Source organism: Sceloporus undulatus, chromosome 4, assembly GCF_019175285.1.
Source record: "Sceloporus undulatus isolate JIND9_A2432 ecotype Alabama chromosome 4, SceUnd_v1.1, whole genome shotgun sequence".
In the NCBI taxonomy this organism is placed as follows: domain Eukaryota; kingdom Metazoa; phylum Chordata; class Lepidosauria; order Squamata; family Phrynosomatidae; genus Sceloporus; species Sceloporus undulatus.
Window position 1 is genome coordinate 249,841,656 of NC_056525.1, and position 16,318 is coordinate 249,857,973.

A 16,318-nucleotide genomic window follows, 5' to 3' on the forward strand; every position below is an offset into this window, starting at 1 on the left:
TTCATTTTGGTACCAAAATGGTCCCTAGAGGTTGGGGGGGGGCAATTTCAGCACATATTCACCCTTTTTGAACCATTTTAGGCCTAGTCTCTAGAGCATCAGAAAACAAGCTTGCTCCATCCTCAGTATGACATCCCTTCAAATAATTAAAACGTTTGATTTATAACATATAAAACACATAAAATAAAACACAGATAATAACATTATATACATACAGTGCACCCGCATTATACACAGGCGCACCTTACGCGGCGTCCAGCATACGCCTGGAACCCATACCAGGAGAAGCCTCGGCGTTCCAGGAAGAAGCAATGGGCAAATTTAAAGCGATTCCAATCTGCATCTGGTTCACACTTGTGCAGAATCGATTTATCCAAGAAGATGTGGAAAACATCAGCGTCAAAAAGACATGGGTTAAATGGGTCTAGGGGAAGCCCCCCCCCCCGAATCACTTCAGCGAATTGATTCAAGTGGGAACCAGGGTCATTTGAACTAATTCAAGCCGATTTGTGGTCTGGTTTAAAAGGTAGTGGGAATCAGGCCAGCAAATGCATTAGGCAATGCTCTTGAGGCGGAAGGATCCTTATAAAGCTTTTCAATAGCTTGATAGATGTGCAGCAGAGACAGGCTGCCAAGCAGACCACAATCCCCACCTCAAGTCTATTGCCTAATGCATTTGCTGTTCCTAGGCTTGCCATATCCCGCCTGGGGGCGGGACTTTCCCGGTTTGGGGCGGGTCTGCACGGTCCCGCCCCGGGATTGCCCCCGCCCCAGGCACGATATGGCAAGGCGAGGGAAGCTTTCCCTCGCCGCTTGGGCTCTGCTCCCCGCCGCAATCGCGGCGAGGCCCGGGGCCCAGGCAGCAAAGGAAAGCCTCCCCTCAGCGAGGCTCCCATTCAAATGTAGGACACACAAAAAAATGTGTCCTACATTTGAAAATGTTGTCCTACATTTTCCCGGTTTGGAGGTCCGGACGTATGGCAACCCTAGCTGTTCCCTCCAAGAAATGCACCATGCTTCCTTTTTGTTTGTTTGTTTGTTTGCTAAAAGTTGGCTCCCAGACTTGAGATTCCACTTGAGACTTGATTTGGAAATGTCTTGCAAGGACCTGAGACTCAGCTTGAGACCTGAAGGGTGGAGACTTGAGACATGACCTGAATTTTGGACTTTGGGGCTCAACAGACACCCCTTTGGAGTGGTCTCTTTCCTCGCCAGATTGGTGCCGTGGCAACTACATGCCAAACCTAGATCCAGCCTTTCCCCGGTGCAAAAAGAAGCTGCAAAATGCCTTCTGGTCAGGTGGGTGGTGTGGGGGCAGAGTCAGGGTGGCCGGTGTGCATTCACAATGCCCCCACGCCGGCTCTTCTTTCTGGTCTGTAGAGGACCTAAAAGCCTTGGATACATCACAGCTATTATGTCCCCTCTGAACCTTCTTTTTCTAGGCTAAACATACCCAGCTCCTTCAGCCGCTCCTCAGAGGGCTTCATGGTTTCCTCCTCTGAACACACTCCAGTTTGTCCATATCCTTCTTGAATTGTGGTGCCCAGAACTAGACACAGGAATCTAACTGAGGTCATAATGTCATCCTCCTAATGTTGAAGTGGGATCTCTTTTTCTCCTGTAGTTTGCATCCATTGTTTCATTGTGTCCTATTCTCTGGCGGAGCAGAAAACAACCTTGCTCCATCCTCAATATGACACCCCTTCAAAGACTTAAAGAGGGCTATCATATCTTACTTCTTAACATGTATTAAGTTATTTTTCCCCATTTGATATTTTAAATGATTTAATCTGATTTGATTGTAAGTCATCCACAGGTTTTACAATATTGGGAAGGGAATACATTTTTTGGAATTGATAAGGAATTGGTTGCCTTGCTTTTCTTTTTTGCAGCTGTGGGACAGTCACCAATGGCAGCGCTGGGTCCCTGAGCATCATCTGTTGCGACGGACTCAAAGGTCGCCATGTGAGCATCGTTATTCCTGGCCGGACCGAGTACCTGACCCTTTGCGAGTTGGAGGTCTATGGCTCCCGGCTGAGAGATGAATGCTAGGAACAACCAAAAAGGCAAGAGGACACAAAGCAGGAATCTCTGTGTTCTTGTTTGGCTGGAACAGGCAATCCTCGCAAAGACTTATCATACTTGTGATCTCTTCTAGCTCTGTGAAAAAGCACATTGCATTATCGGTGCCACATCATGGCTGACACATCCCACCTTGGGGTTGCATATTGTGTGAAATTGCACATTAATTGTGCTATTATGCAACCCTTGGATGGAATTGCAACTGTGTGCAAATGAATCAAGATGCCGCGTGTGCGACCAAACGCCATTTTGCATCGGACATGATTCTGTAGGGGCATTTATACTCAAACAAGAGCCAGTGTGGGGCAGTGGTTTGGGTGTTGGACTACTACTCTGGAGACTGGGGTTCGAATCCCACTTTTGGGTATGAAACCCACTGGGCAACCTTGGGCGAGTCACACTCTCTCAGCCTCAGACTGAACCCAAATCTTGCCAAGAAAACTCCATAAGAGCCCCCCTTGGGGTCTCCATAAGTGGGAAACAACTTGAAGGCACACAAGAACAATTGGCAATGGAGAGCCAGCCTGACATAATGGTTCGAACGCTGAACTAGGACTCTGAGACCAGGGTTCAAATCCATGCTCAGCCAGAGAAACACTCTGGGTGACCTTGCAAAAGTCACACTCTCTCGGCCTCAGAGGAAGGGGGTGCCAACGCTGGACATGCCTTAACCGGAAAGCCCTAGGAGAATATAACCAAAGATTAGAGTCAACTTAAAGGTGCCTAACAACAATCAAAACAAAACTATAATAAAATATGGCACAAACATTATTGAGTATTTAACTTTACTGTTATCATTTTAGCTGTTGATAAGTGTTATTTGCCAGGATCCTATTTGCCCTGTTACATTACATATTTTTCATATACTTAACAGTCTAGCAAAAGGTGACCCCTAGATGTCCAAAGGAAGACACAGTATCACAAAATGTAGGACGTTCAACCAATATCTAGGACATTACAAACATTCAAATATCAAGTCATTTCATATGGTTTATTTACATATACTGTATTTTATTATGTACTCAACCGTACTTTTCCGACAAACGTATCTTTGTTAAACTGCCTTGTTGGATTGCAAGATACTGTACTTCTGGAACTTTTAGCAAGACCAAGGCTTTAAACTGGATTTTTCTAGCAACAAACCCTTGATTGACTCTCATTTAAAGTATTAGTTTGTTGTGGGTTTTGGGGGCTCTGTGGCCTTGTTCTAGAAGAGTTTATTCCTGACTTTTCGCCTGCATCTTTGGCTGGCATCTTCAGAGAAGATTTAAATGATCCCTTTCCTGTGTCCATTGGGTTGAAATTAAGGGGGGAACCCCTTTCAACACTTGCATTGTGGCCTCTTACTTTTTTGGCCAGTCTCCCAAACCTGCTGCAAGCATCCTCTGCTGCCATCTAGTGGATTTTCTGGCCTAGCGCAGCCCTTGCCTTGGCTATCACTTATTGCGTCTACACTGTAGAAATCATGCGGTTTAGCTACATCTACACTGCGGAAACAATGCAGTTTGACACCACTTTAACTGCCATGGTCAAATGCTATGGAACTCTGGGAACTGCAGTTTTGTGAGACATTTACAGCAAACTACAGTTCCCAGAATTCCATAGCATGGAGTCAGGGCAGTTAAAAAGTGGTGTCAAACTGCTTTAGTACTGCAGTGCAGATGCAGCCTCAGTCTCAAAGGGGCTACGAGATCCCTTTGCATACTGATTTTCCAGACTGACACATCTGTGTCTTTGAATATTATTATTATTATTATTATTACTACTAGTAGTAGTATTATTTTCTGGATCCTGACGTTTTGCCAGCATCTGTGGCTGGATCCTGGCAAAAAGTCAGGAATAAACTCTTCCAAGACACAGTCACAAAGCCTGAAAAACCCACAAAAAACTATGGATTCTGGCCGTGAAATCCTTCAACTTCACATTATTATTATTATTATTATTATTATTATTATTATTATTATTTTCCTGCTCCCCCCCCGGAAAGCCCTTAGTATCTGCAAGGGTTTGCTACCCATAGGTACCAAAATAATGAATACAATGGCATAGTAAAATGGTGTCCCTTATACAGAATCGCAAAATCAAGGTTTGCTTTTTGGAATATATATATATATATATATATATATATATATATATATATTCATTCAACCCATGGAAGGTTGAATCTGTGGATAAAGGATCTGTGGATAAGGAAGGAAAACTTTAGCTCACAGTTTAAAAGAACAACACAATTAAAAACTTACTGAGAATAAAACTATTCTGGCAGTAAAACAAATCACACCATAAAAGAATAAAATGCCATTGTTAAAAAGATAAAAGCTCTTTTAAAATAAACCAGTTCAGGTAAAGCAATGCAACACCTCAAAGAGAAAAGGCCTTTTGCTTAAGGAAAGGTGTTCATTGGCAAGGTCTCATTCCTTTGAGTCTACAGATGCCAGGGGTAGTGGTCAGCGGCACATCTCCTCCACCTTCATCCCATAGACCTCCACCTCGCAGAGGGTCAGGGCCTCAGACCGACCGGGGATGATGACCGTCACGTAGCGTCCCCTGAGCCCATGGCAGCGGACGGTGCTGATGGAGCCCAGGCTGGTGTCCATGACGGTGCCACATCTGCCGAGGGAGGAAAGGCTGGTCAGCCCAAGGGGCATCTGCAGACTGGGGGCCATTCGTGGATTCTAGAGCCGGAAGGGACCCCAGTCTATAAGTCGACCTCATGTATAAGTCGGGGGCACGTTTTGGGGCCAAAATGATGGATTTTGATATGATCCATGGATAAGTCAAGGGTAAAATTTATGGATGTATTAACAAAGGATTTATAAAGGATAACGCAAAGGAAAACAGTGCCAAAGAATTTACAAAATTCAAGCCAGTATTACTGTTTGTGGATGAGAGAGTAGAGCGGCTTCCAGGACAGATTACGCTCTTGCCTTTTACCCAGGGATGGCTCCTATTTACATGGACCCCTGGGTAAGTCGGCACAGATTTTTGGGGTCAATTTTTGGCTAAAAATTTTAGACTTACAAATGAGTATATACAGTATCTATCTATCTATCTATCTATCTATCTATCTATCTATCTATCTAATGCATGCCTAAGGTCCAATACAGAGCACCCAAAAAGGGCATTCTGCCTGTGCCTTGTTTTTCTGCACGAGGAACAAACCACGCAGCTTCCTCGCACCACAAAAAGAACCCGCAAAAAGCAGCCAATAGCGCACTCGCAATATCATTATGGTGCCGTGACGTGCAGACGCTAAGCGTCTGTCGCATCAAAATGGCAGCGCCCATCTGTACAGGGCGCTGCCATTTTGATGCCCTTGTCATGTGCGACGGGCAAGGGGCGTCTGGAAGCATCGCCTCTCGCACGTGACGAGGGTGCCTTATCATGCCCGTCTGTCCTGCGCCTAAGTCACTAACAGGATTCTAGATTGTGCAACCGAGTGCAAAAGTGGGACTCACAGGGGGTTGAACTTGCCGTTCTCTGCCACGGAATCTCCCACATGGATCTCGGCTCCCCGCAATCTCTCCCCGCAGCATTCCTCACGGTTTTTCACAACCACAGCGAAGATGGCATAGTGGTCTCCCAAGTCAACGTACCACCAGGGCTCCAGGTCGCCATTGGTGTGGGTGCAGGAGCCAACGTGGTCCAGATGCCCGTGGCAGTTCCCGTCCACAGCTTTGTCTGCCGCAAGGCTTTTCGTGTACTCATAGGTGGAGGACTGGAAGGCCGGGCGGCCTTTGGCCAGGTTGGGAACTGGACAGAGATGGAGGCAGAAATGCCAGGTGAGGAGAAGGAACTGGCCACATTTCCCCAGACTCCCTTCCTTCCTTCTCAGCAATGGCCAGGAAATACGCAGAGAATATGTTCCCCCTGGGAACAGGAAAGGGTTTGGGAAGGGACATCCAGAATGCCCCAGGCAGCATGGAGCAATGAAATGCACAGGTATAAGACACAGAGAGTGATGGGATGTCTTTCTGACTGGCAGAATGGGGTTGGACTTGATGCCCTTAAGGTCTCTTCTTCCAACTCTATGAATGTGTGATTCTATGAAATGCACAGATATAGGATTATGGGGGACACCTGGCTTGACAGGATTACATGTGAAAGGGATCTAGGAGTCCAAGTGGACCACAAGATGAACATGAGTCAACAATGTGATGCGGCAGCTAACAAGGCCAGTGCAATCCTAGGCTGCATCAATAGAAGTATGGAATCTAGATCAAGAGAAGTAACAGTGCCACTTTATTCTGCTTTGGTCAGGCCCCACCTGGAATAATCCTGTGTCCAGTTCTAGGCAACACAATTCAAAAAGGACATTGAGAAACTGGAGCCATGTGTCCAAAGGAGGACGACTAAAATGGTGAAGGGTCTGGAAACCATGAAGCCCTAGGAGGAACGATTTAAGGAGCTGGGGATGTTTAGCCTGGAGAAGAGAAGAGGTGATATGATTGCTCTGTTTAAATACTTGAAGGGGTGTCATATTGAGGAGGGAGCAAGCTTCTATTCTGTTGCTCCAGAGAATAGGACACAATGGAGCAATGGATGCTACAAGAAAGGAAATTCCACCCAAACCTTAGGAGGAACTTCCTGACAGTAAGAGCTGTTTGGCAGTGGAATAATACTCTTACTCAGAGATTGTGGTGGAGTCTCCTTCTTTGGAGGTCTTTAAGCAGAGGCTGGATGGCCATCTTCTGTTAGGGATGCTTTGATGGAGAGTTCCTGCATGGCAGAAGAAGGGGGTTGGACTGGATGGCCATTCTTGGGGTCTCTTCCTACTTTGTGAGTCTATGATTTTAGGATGGACACACTGCCTGGGAAATTCTGCAGGATTTGGGGAGGTTGCCAGCTAAGATTAGGCCATGGACAGGTTTCACAAGAACCATTGGGAACCTGGGTCAAAAGGGGACGATGAGAGCCTTGTTGTCTCCAGCCATCCCCTAATTTGCCAGGAATGGTCTCAGTTAATGCTCTGCCACCTCACTTTCCCAGCTGCTAATAATAATAATAATAATAATAATAATATTTATTTATATCCTGCCTCTCTACAAAATGCAATCGGGGCAGCTTACAAGGTTAAAATATACAGTCCAAAGCCCCAACCTCCCCTTAAAATACAATTAAACAGTGTAGAATTTAAAACATAAAACATACTTTAAAAACAATTCAATAAACTGTGTTGAAGTCAGAGGTCAGCAGTTAGATTTTCCTTCTGATGGCCAGAGAACTATTCAGGAAAGGCCTGTCTTCTTTATAGCTTTCTTAAAGCTGTTTAGGGGGATAATATGACGGATCTTGTCCGGCAGCCATTCCACAATCTGGGAGCAACAGCTGAGAAGGTCCCTTGGGAAGTCATAGACAGCCTAGTTTTACAAGGCTGTAACAGTTTTTTCCCTGAGGATCTAAGTATGTGGGGAGGATTATATGGAAAGAGGTGGTCCCAAAGATAGGTTGGACCCAAGCCATTTAGGGCTTTAAAGGTGATCACCAACACCTTGTACTGGGCCCGGAAACTGATGGGCAGCCAGTGGAGCGATCTTAAGATCGGTGTTATATGGTCTCTTCTGGATGCACCAGAGAGCAGTCTGGCTGCCATGTTCTGAACTAATTGAAGTTTCCGGACCAAGCACGAGGGTAGCCCCATGTAGAGTGCATTGCAGAAATCAAGATGTTAAGATGTCCCATCCTCCCCTCACTTTATCCCATCATCCTCAGCTTACTTCCATTGCCGCAGACTAGTTTGTACTCAGTTAACGCAGTGATAGGGCAGTGAAGTGCAGTCTTTCCCTTCCCAGGAGACTCAAGCAAAAGCAAACTGCTGCAGTCTCTCCTAGATTGTCTATTTCTCTTCATCAATATTTCTTGCCATCTTGACTATGCGCCCCAGCTTTAATTTCTGAAATGCTGGAGGGTATAGGAATGGGGTTGAGAAAAGTCAATCCCAGAATCCCCCAGCTAGTATAGCTACTGGGCACACTGGCTCGGCGGGGGGGGGGGATTCTGAGACTTGTAATCCAGAAAGAGTAACTTCTTCCAAGCTATGGGAAGAACACATGCATAGGATGCTTTGGGAACCAAGATGAACTGAGATATAAGGAAGATCTTTTCGGTTGGAAGAGCCTCTGCCCCACAATTTCCTTGCCCTTCTCCAGTCCTTACCAACTTCTTGCACCCCTGGCTTGCAGCTCTGGGCCTCTCCATCCCTGGACAGCAGTGCCAGGACCAGTATCCCAGTCCAGATGTGGAGCATCCTGCAAAAGGGAAGCAGAGTGGGCCATGAAAGGGTGCCAGGGTTGGTGCCCAAGGGATGGATGGGGCAGGCTGCCCATTAGCACTAGTGCCCACAAGGGCAGAGGCTCTGAGCCTCAAAAGCCATGTTGGCACTCCCTTATGGATTTATTTACACTGAGTTTGGTTCCAGGAACCCCTGTGGATACAAAAATCTGTGGATGCTCAAGTCCAATTAAATACAATGGAGCTGTTATTATTATTACAGTGGGCTATTGGTATTCACTGGGGTTTGGTTCCAGGACCCTCCATGGATAAAAAAATCCATGGATGCTCAAGTCCTATTACATACAATGGTTTGTCATCATCATCATCATCATCATCATCATCATCATCATGGGCCCTTGGTATCTGCTGGGGTTTGGCTCCAGGACCATGGATACCAAAATTTGTGGATGCTCAAGGCCCAGTAAATATAATGGATGGTGGTGGTGGTGGTGGTGATGATGATGATGATGATGATGATGATGATAGGCCTTTGGTATCTGCTAGGATTTGGTTCCAGGACCCACTATGGATAGCAAAATCTATGGATGCTCATGTCTCATTAAATACAATGGGTGTTGTTGTTGTTGTTGTTGTTGTTGTTGGCCCTTGGTATCCACTGGGGTTTGGTTCCAGGAGTCACGATCTGTAAGCTTTTTATCTTGTTTTTAATCTGTATTATTGTATTGTTCGGGTTTTTTATGGATACTGTTTGCAAAATTGTACATTTGTTGTACTTCTGTGTAACCCGCTTTGATCTGCAAAGGAAAAGTGGGCTATAAATAAACAGTTTATTTATTTATTTATTATTTATTATGGAGGCTCATGTCCCATTATAAACAATGGAATATTATTATTATCACTGCTACTACTACTACTACTACTACTACCACCACCACTACAGTGGGCCCTTGGTATCCATTGGGGTTTGGTCCCAGGACACACATCCACCCATAGATACCAAAATCCATGGAGGCTCAAATTCCAGTAAATGCAATGGAATGGTAAAACGGTGCCCCTTATATACAATGGCAAAAGCAAAGTTTGCTCTTCAGACCTTTGGGCAAGAAGTGGCACACTCTCAGCCTCAGAGGATGGTAAAGGCAAACCCTTCTGAAGGAACTTGCCTAGAAAACCCAGCCATAGGTTGCCATAGGTCCAAAATGACCTGAAGGCACACAGCAACAACGACTAGTATTAATAAAACAGACAAGGACGTAGCCAGGGGGGGTTGGGACCCCCCCCTATCAGGCCCTGGGGGTGTGCAAGCTCCTTCCTCCCCCCTCCCCTCCATTAAAACCATGGCGAGGGAACAGAAGAAAGACAAAACAAAAGTTCCTCTTTTCCCTCTCCGTGGCTTTAATGGAGGGAGGAGGGAGGGAGAGAGAGAGAGAGAGAGAGAGAGAGAGAGAGGGAGTCCCTATGATTCGCTTTCGTTTCCTTCAGAGTCCTGCTTCCTCCTCCTCCTCCTCCTCCCCCCCTTCCTCCCACAGGGAGAACTGAAGAAAAGAAGGAAAAGGTGACTTCTAACTTTTAGCTTTATATCCATGTACAATATAGTATAATAATAATAATAATAATAATAATAATAATAATAATAATAATAATAATAATATCCCTTACCCAAAATGCTGAGGATTAGAAGTATTTTGGATTTTGGAGTTTTTCAGATTTGGGTATATTGATATACAGTATGATGTCTAATGGGATATTATACTGGGAGATCATGGGATCCATGTATGTCTCATATGCATCTCATAGACATAGACTGAAGGTCATTTAATGCACTATATTTTTAAAATAATGTTGTGCTTCTGCATCCTGAGCTTCAGCAAAACCCTGAGACCACTATGCCGCCTTGTATAATTCAATCATTCAGTCATTGATCTAAACCTTCAGGATTTCCAAGTTTCCTTGAGTTGGGGGTCAGACCAGATGCTCTCAGGGTCAGTTTGGGGTTTTGGAAGTCCAGAGAAAGGAGACTCAGACTCTACTCTGGACATTTGTCCTGAGAATGGACTCAGGTTTTCAAAAACAGTCATTTCTGGATTTTTGCAACAACAAAAAAGAGGAGGAAGGTCTGTGATGCAGAAAGGCAAGAGGCTTCCTTCCAGCCTTGTTTTTTCTCTTTTTTAAAAGACAAAGAGAATAAAATACAGTTAGCTGGCCCCTTTTTAGCATGTCAATGGGGATGCTTTGATGGAGAGTTCCTGCATGGCAGAATGGGGTTGGACTGGATCAGGGCCCTTTGTGGGGTCTCTTCCAACTCTATGATTCTATGATCAATTAATTAACATACGGAATCAATCTAAGATGATGAATCGGGGCTGTGGAGTCCTATGGCCCTGCTCCAGGCAATGCTAGACTGCAGGCCCCATCATCCAGCAGCACCACAGACTGCTGGGAACTGCAGTCTAATAAGGCTGCACACTGCAGAAATAATCCAGTTCGACACTACTTTAATGCTATGGAAAATCCTGTGATTTGTAGTATGTTGTGCCACCAGAGCTCTCTGACAAAGAAGGCTAAATGTCTCACAAAACTACAATACCCAGATGTTGTTGTTGTTGTTGTTTTCTTATATCCCGCCTTTCTCCCAATATACCGACTCAAGGTGGTGATTTTCCATAGCATTAATCTATAGTATATCTTTCTACAATGTAGATGGACACCTCCATTACATAATTTGTTGAGGATGCTTTGACTGGGAGTTCCTGCATGGCAGAATGGGGTTGGACTGGATCAGGGCCCTTCTAGGGGTCTCTTCTAACTCTATGATTCCATGATTCTGTAGCACTCTGAGCCTATTGTGATTTTAATAGTTTTTAAAGGTATAAAGGTATAAAGTCTTATAATGCAAGCCATGCACCGATGGACTATTGCACAATATTGTATTGATTGATTTTATACCCTGCCTTTCTCCCAAAATAGGATTCTCTTAAAGGGGTTTGTTTAATATAAAAAGAAAGGAACGTATAATGGCTTGGAATTAAAAATTATGGTAGATAGATAGATAGATAGATAGGTCTTGGAATTAAAAGGTGTGTGTGTGTGTGTGTCTCAAAATTAAAAATCCCTCTTGGAAGTGGGAATGAAATGTGTGGATGCAGCCTGGGTTCGTAGCTCAGCTCAGATGTTGGAATACAGTGTCTCAAAGCATGAGCAGAGTGCCTCTGAGCATGAACAGAGTGGCTGCCGCTCATTGCTTGAGCAGCTGCACTTTGCTTTATCGAGCTGAATTTATCTGATGTAAACACCTTCAGAGGAAGGACTCAGTTTGCATCTGCACTGAAAAAACAATCCAGTTTGATGCCACTTTAATTGCCCTTGGCTCCATGTTGTGAAATGCTGGGATTTGTAGTTTGTTGTGGCACCTGACAGATGACTCAACTACAGTTCCCAAGATTCCATTGCACGAAGCCATAATGGAAGTTAAAGTGGTGCCATCAAGGTGTCGCGGGTAAACGCTCGACCCTCTTTTTGTGTCTTGGGGGGGGACTCTTAGCCTCTCAAAATGGTGGCACTTAGTCTTGACCCCCCCTTCCCAAAATCCTGGCTACGTCCTTGATTTTAGGCTGCTTCAATAGAAGTATAGTGTCTAGATCAAGAGAAGTCATAGTGCTACTATATTCTGCTTTGGTCAGGCCCCACCTAGAATACTGTGTCCAGTTCTGGGGAAAACAATTCAAAAAGGACATTGAGAACCTGGAGCCATCTGTCCAAAGGAGAGAGACTAAAATGGTGAAAGGTCTGGAAACCATGAAGCCCTATGAGGAACGATGGTTAATTTGGGTTCTGATCTGGGGTAAATGGTAGTCTGAATGGCCCCTAACTGCAAACAGGAAAATCACAGTTCATGCAATAGCATTCTCTCTCTCTCTCTCTCACACACACACTGAGGAAGTAACAAAATTAAAGGTAGTGGCTTGAAGCAAGATGAAGGTAAGGCAAAACTTTACCAGTCCAGAAGTGGAGCTCCAATCAGGGGATGATGGGAGTGACAGTGCGTGGGGAATGGGAAAGTTCCTCCTCTCAAGTCAGAGGTCTTGCCTCCAGGAAGAAAAAGGGAGTCCTGTAACTTTCTGAGCCACCATTTTTATAGGCCTCCTGGCTCCACCTTCAGGGATGGAAATGATTCCTACTAAGTTATGGTCCAACGCAGGTGAAGAATGGCTGTTGCCACGCTTGAACCTGTCCATTCCAGGAAGGAAGGCACTTTTCCTCCTCCTGGTCACCTGTTTATTCCCTTGGTTTCGACTGACTGCTTTCCCTTCAGTGGCTGCTGCAATTTGGATCCTGAGCCAAAGGCAAGCAGTGATCACCAAATACCAAAACATTAGCTTTACCAATCATAAAATTATAGAACCCTAGAGTTGGAGGAGACCCCAAGGGCCACCCAGTCCAGCCCTCCATTGCCACGCAGCAGAACCCACCATCCCAGGCAGATGGCTGTCCAGTCTCTGTTTGAAAACCTCCAAAGAAGGAGACTGGAGCATCTTCCATTGTTGAACAGCCCTCACTGTCAGGAAGTTCCTCCTAATGTTGAGGTGGATTCTCTTTCCTGGAGTTTGAATACAAGCTCCATCCTTCTATTATCAATAGAGTGGTAACAGTGCCACTATATTCTGCTTTGGCCAGGCCTGATCTGGAATATTGTGTCCAGTTCTCAGCAAAACAGTTCAAAAAGGACATTGAGATACTGGAGCCATGCGTCCGTCCAAAGGAGGAAGACTAAAATGGTGAAGGGTCTGTAAAACATAAAGCCCTATGAGAAGAGACTCAGGGAGCTGGGGATGTTCAGCCTGGAGAAGAGAAGGTTAAGAGGTGCTATGAGAGCCTGAGGGCAGGGAACCGTCTGATTAAAAAGATTGTATGTGTTCATTTACAGCACTTTATAAATAAAGGTTGTTAATAATAATAATAATAGTCATCATCATCATCATCGCCCTGTTTAAATATTTGAAGGGATGCCATATTGAGGAGGGAGCAATTTTCTGCTTGTTTTCTGCTGCTCCAGAGAACAGGACCAGGAACAATGGATGCAAGCTCCAGGAAAAGAGATTCCAGCTCAACATTTGGAGGAACGTCCTGAGAGTAAGGGCTGTTCGACAGTGGAACATACTCCTTCCTTGGAGATTATAGTGGAGTCTCCTTCTTTGGAGGCTGTCTTTAAGCAGAGGCTGGATGGCCATCTCTCTCTGAGGATGCTTTGATTGGGAGTTCCTGCATGGCAGAATGGGGTTGGACTGGATCAGGGCCCTTCTTGGGGTCTCTTCTAGCTCTAGGAGTGTATGATTCTATGATTCTTTCAGTTTAGGTTACTTTGATGATCACATAGGTAAATGCTTGTAGACTTCACTATCCAGGGTACCGTATATACTTGTCTACAAGTTGACCTCATGCATAAGTCAAGGGAAAGTTTCAGGGTCAGAAGCATGGGTTTTGATATGAACCAGGGATAAGTGGAGGGTAAAACATAGGGGCCTGTAATGAAGGATGGAAAGGGGAAAATGCCACTTCTATCCCTCCGTCTCCTTCTCTGGGCCTCTCCCAACCGATTCCCAGGCGCTGGAGGAGAGGTTTTAACCTGGGATTGAGAAGGGGAGCAAAATGTGTGTATAACATTAGTTTCTGTTTAATTATAATTGCACAAGGTGTAGTAACAAAGGGATTTTGGTTTCTAGAGCAAAGAACATGATTAAGAAGAAAGAAATGTATAGCTGGTTGTGTTAATAATAATAATGATAATGATAATGATAATAATAATAATAATAATTTTTATTTATAGCCCGCAGCATCTTGGGAAAGTCAAGGGCAAACCCTAGCAATACTGTATACCAAGACGGTCAGTCAGTTTTATGGGTAAGTCATAAGTTTATATAAAAATAATTTTGTTTTGTGACATTTGCAATATATGGAAATAGGACGCTGTACTGATATAATGTATACAATAAATTGTTTGTTAGTTATTGTTATTTGCATTATGATCTATGGGAAGACTGAAGAAGACTATGGTACAGCTTAATAATTCCAGATGTGCCGTCTCTTCTTTCCTGCATTCTCCATTGCTTCTATGCATCTCCCACTAAGGATCTAAAAGAAGGACTTTGTTAAGAAATTGCAACAGCGAAGGTAGTGCTACGGTACAACAAAACGCCGGTTTGTTGCAATAGACAGTTTGGCTTTGTAAGTCACTGAATCAATGCATTAGAGTTGAACTGGCATTAATTTTGGTCCTCTGTTCTTGTGTTACTACATTTTGCAGTGCCTTGTCCTCCTTTGCGCTTAGGACATCTCATCACTTGGGCTTTAAGTGTCACTTGCCCTTTGCTGGCCAGAGTTAAGCAGACAAGAGTATTGTGAAGTCAAAGGCTTTCATGGCCGGCATCCATAGTTTTTGTGGGTTTTGGGGCGGGGGATATGTGGACATATTCTAGAAGAGTTTCTTCCTGACATTTTGCAAGCATCTGTGGCTGGCATCTCCAGAGAAAGACAAGATTATTACCCAGCTCCTTATGGCCTGGTTTCTGGAGTATTGATAATCTTGGCCATCCTTCTCTGGACACCTTCTTGCCAATAGCCTTCTTGAACTGCAGTGTCCGGAACTGGAGAAAGTATTTCAGGTGAAGGGAAGAGAGTGGGATACTACTACCCTAAATAAATAAGATAAATGCTTCCCTTGATCTGGACACTATGCACCTTTTGATGCGGCCGAGGATTGCATTGGCTCTTTTGGCTGCCACATCACACAGTTGGATTGTGCATTAAGCTACATGTCTTTGGACTGAGCTAAGAAGAGTATTCCAGAGACCTCTGAACCATACAAGGCAAGGGACCTATGTATTCTCCAATGATTCCCTATGGGCAAGTATGATTTCTCTGTGGGCAAGCACTGCCATTTGTTTTAGTATGTCCGGGGTCCTATTGCATCAGTTGCTGACTCCTGAGGTTTGTATTGCCGTTCTTATGATTCCCAGCAGAAAACAGATGGCTAGCAAGCAGAAACCTGGACAAGGAAAGAGGAACTTGTTTCTGGCTCTGGGCAGAAGAGAGAGCTTCTGGTCAGCTGCACTTTTTAGGAAGTAAGACTGCACTCCTAGCCAAACCCAAAGGCTTTAGAAAGCGCTGCTCTTTGCAGAAACACGAATCTCCTGGATTGCATCATCGTCGTTATTATTATTGTTATTATTATTATTTTAAAATAGCCAATCGTTTCAAGAGAAGAGGCATCATTATTCAAATACAGTAGGTCACTGTTAGTGTGCGTAAGTGAAAGGCTTAGAAGGAGGGGACAACGTTTGCTAAAAAAGATTGCATGATGTGCCTTTCCCTTTTGAAACTCTTCCAGTTTTGCAACTCATGCGGAGACCTCTGGCGCCAGCCTTTGCCTTTTTTCCTCATCTGATTCTGTAAGTTCTTTTAGTGTGACTTTTTCCTGCAATCCTGCATTGTTTTATGTATTTTGTGTCGTTCCGGGTTTATACTTGCATCCAAAATAAAACTGGGATTTTTAAAAACTGGACTCGGGAGTCATCTGACAGTTGGGTTGAGACAGGATCCTGAATCGTATTGCTTTATTTCTATGGCAATAATAATAATAATAATAATAATAATAATAATAATAATAATAATAGATTGATTGATATTCTGCTTTTTTCCTCACTGAATCAATAATTGACTTGTGGGTCAATGCTTGCATAAATCCCATTGATTCAACATTGATTGTTGCCAATTCATAACTCAGCTCATAAACCACACATCATTTTTAATTATTACTATTATTATTATTATTATTATTATTATTATTATTAAAAAAACTTTCAATAAAACGATACAAATTTGCATAAGACATACAAAAGTTTAAAAGCATAAATGGAAAAGACCCCTTGTATAAAAGCCTCCCTGAAGGCGATTATATACTAAGACCCTGTTTAATCTTCCAGGGCTCTTTTCAGATCGGGGGGGG

General features: G+C 44.1%; 3 protein-coding genes across 3 annotated transcripts in view; 2 read left to right on the forward strand and 1 right to left on the reverse strand.

Annotated features, from left to right (window-relative positions):
• Positions 1 to 16,318, forward strand: part of LOC121929719 (alanine aminotransferase 1-like) — a 102,082-nt gene that overhangs the window by 22,587 nt on the left and 63,177 nt on the right.
• On the reverse strand, positions 3,937 to 8,370 carry LOC121929729 (fucolectin-like). The gene is made up of 3 exons (XM_042465590.1): positions 8,239 to 8,370; positions 5,541 to 5,835; positions 3,937 to 4,692 (listed from the first exon to the last, which is right to left on the reverse strand). Exons 1-3 carry the CDS (start codon positions 8,327 to 8,329, stop codon positions 4,530 to 4,532), a joined length of 549 nt encoding a protein of 182 aa, XP_042321524.1. The 5' UTR covers positions 8,330 to 8,370; the 3' UTR covers positions 3,937 to 4,529.
• Positions 14,153 to 16,318, forward strand: part of LOC121929725 — a 106,995-nt gene continuing 104,829 nt past the window's right edge. The window contains exon 1 of the mRNA XM_042465586.1: positions 14,153 to 14,214. The gene's annotated coding sequence lies outside the window, so the exon portion shown is untranslated. The remainder of the gene's footprint in view (positions 14,215 to 16,318) is intronic.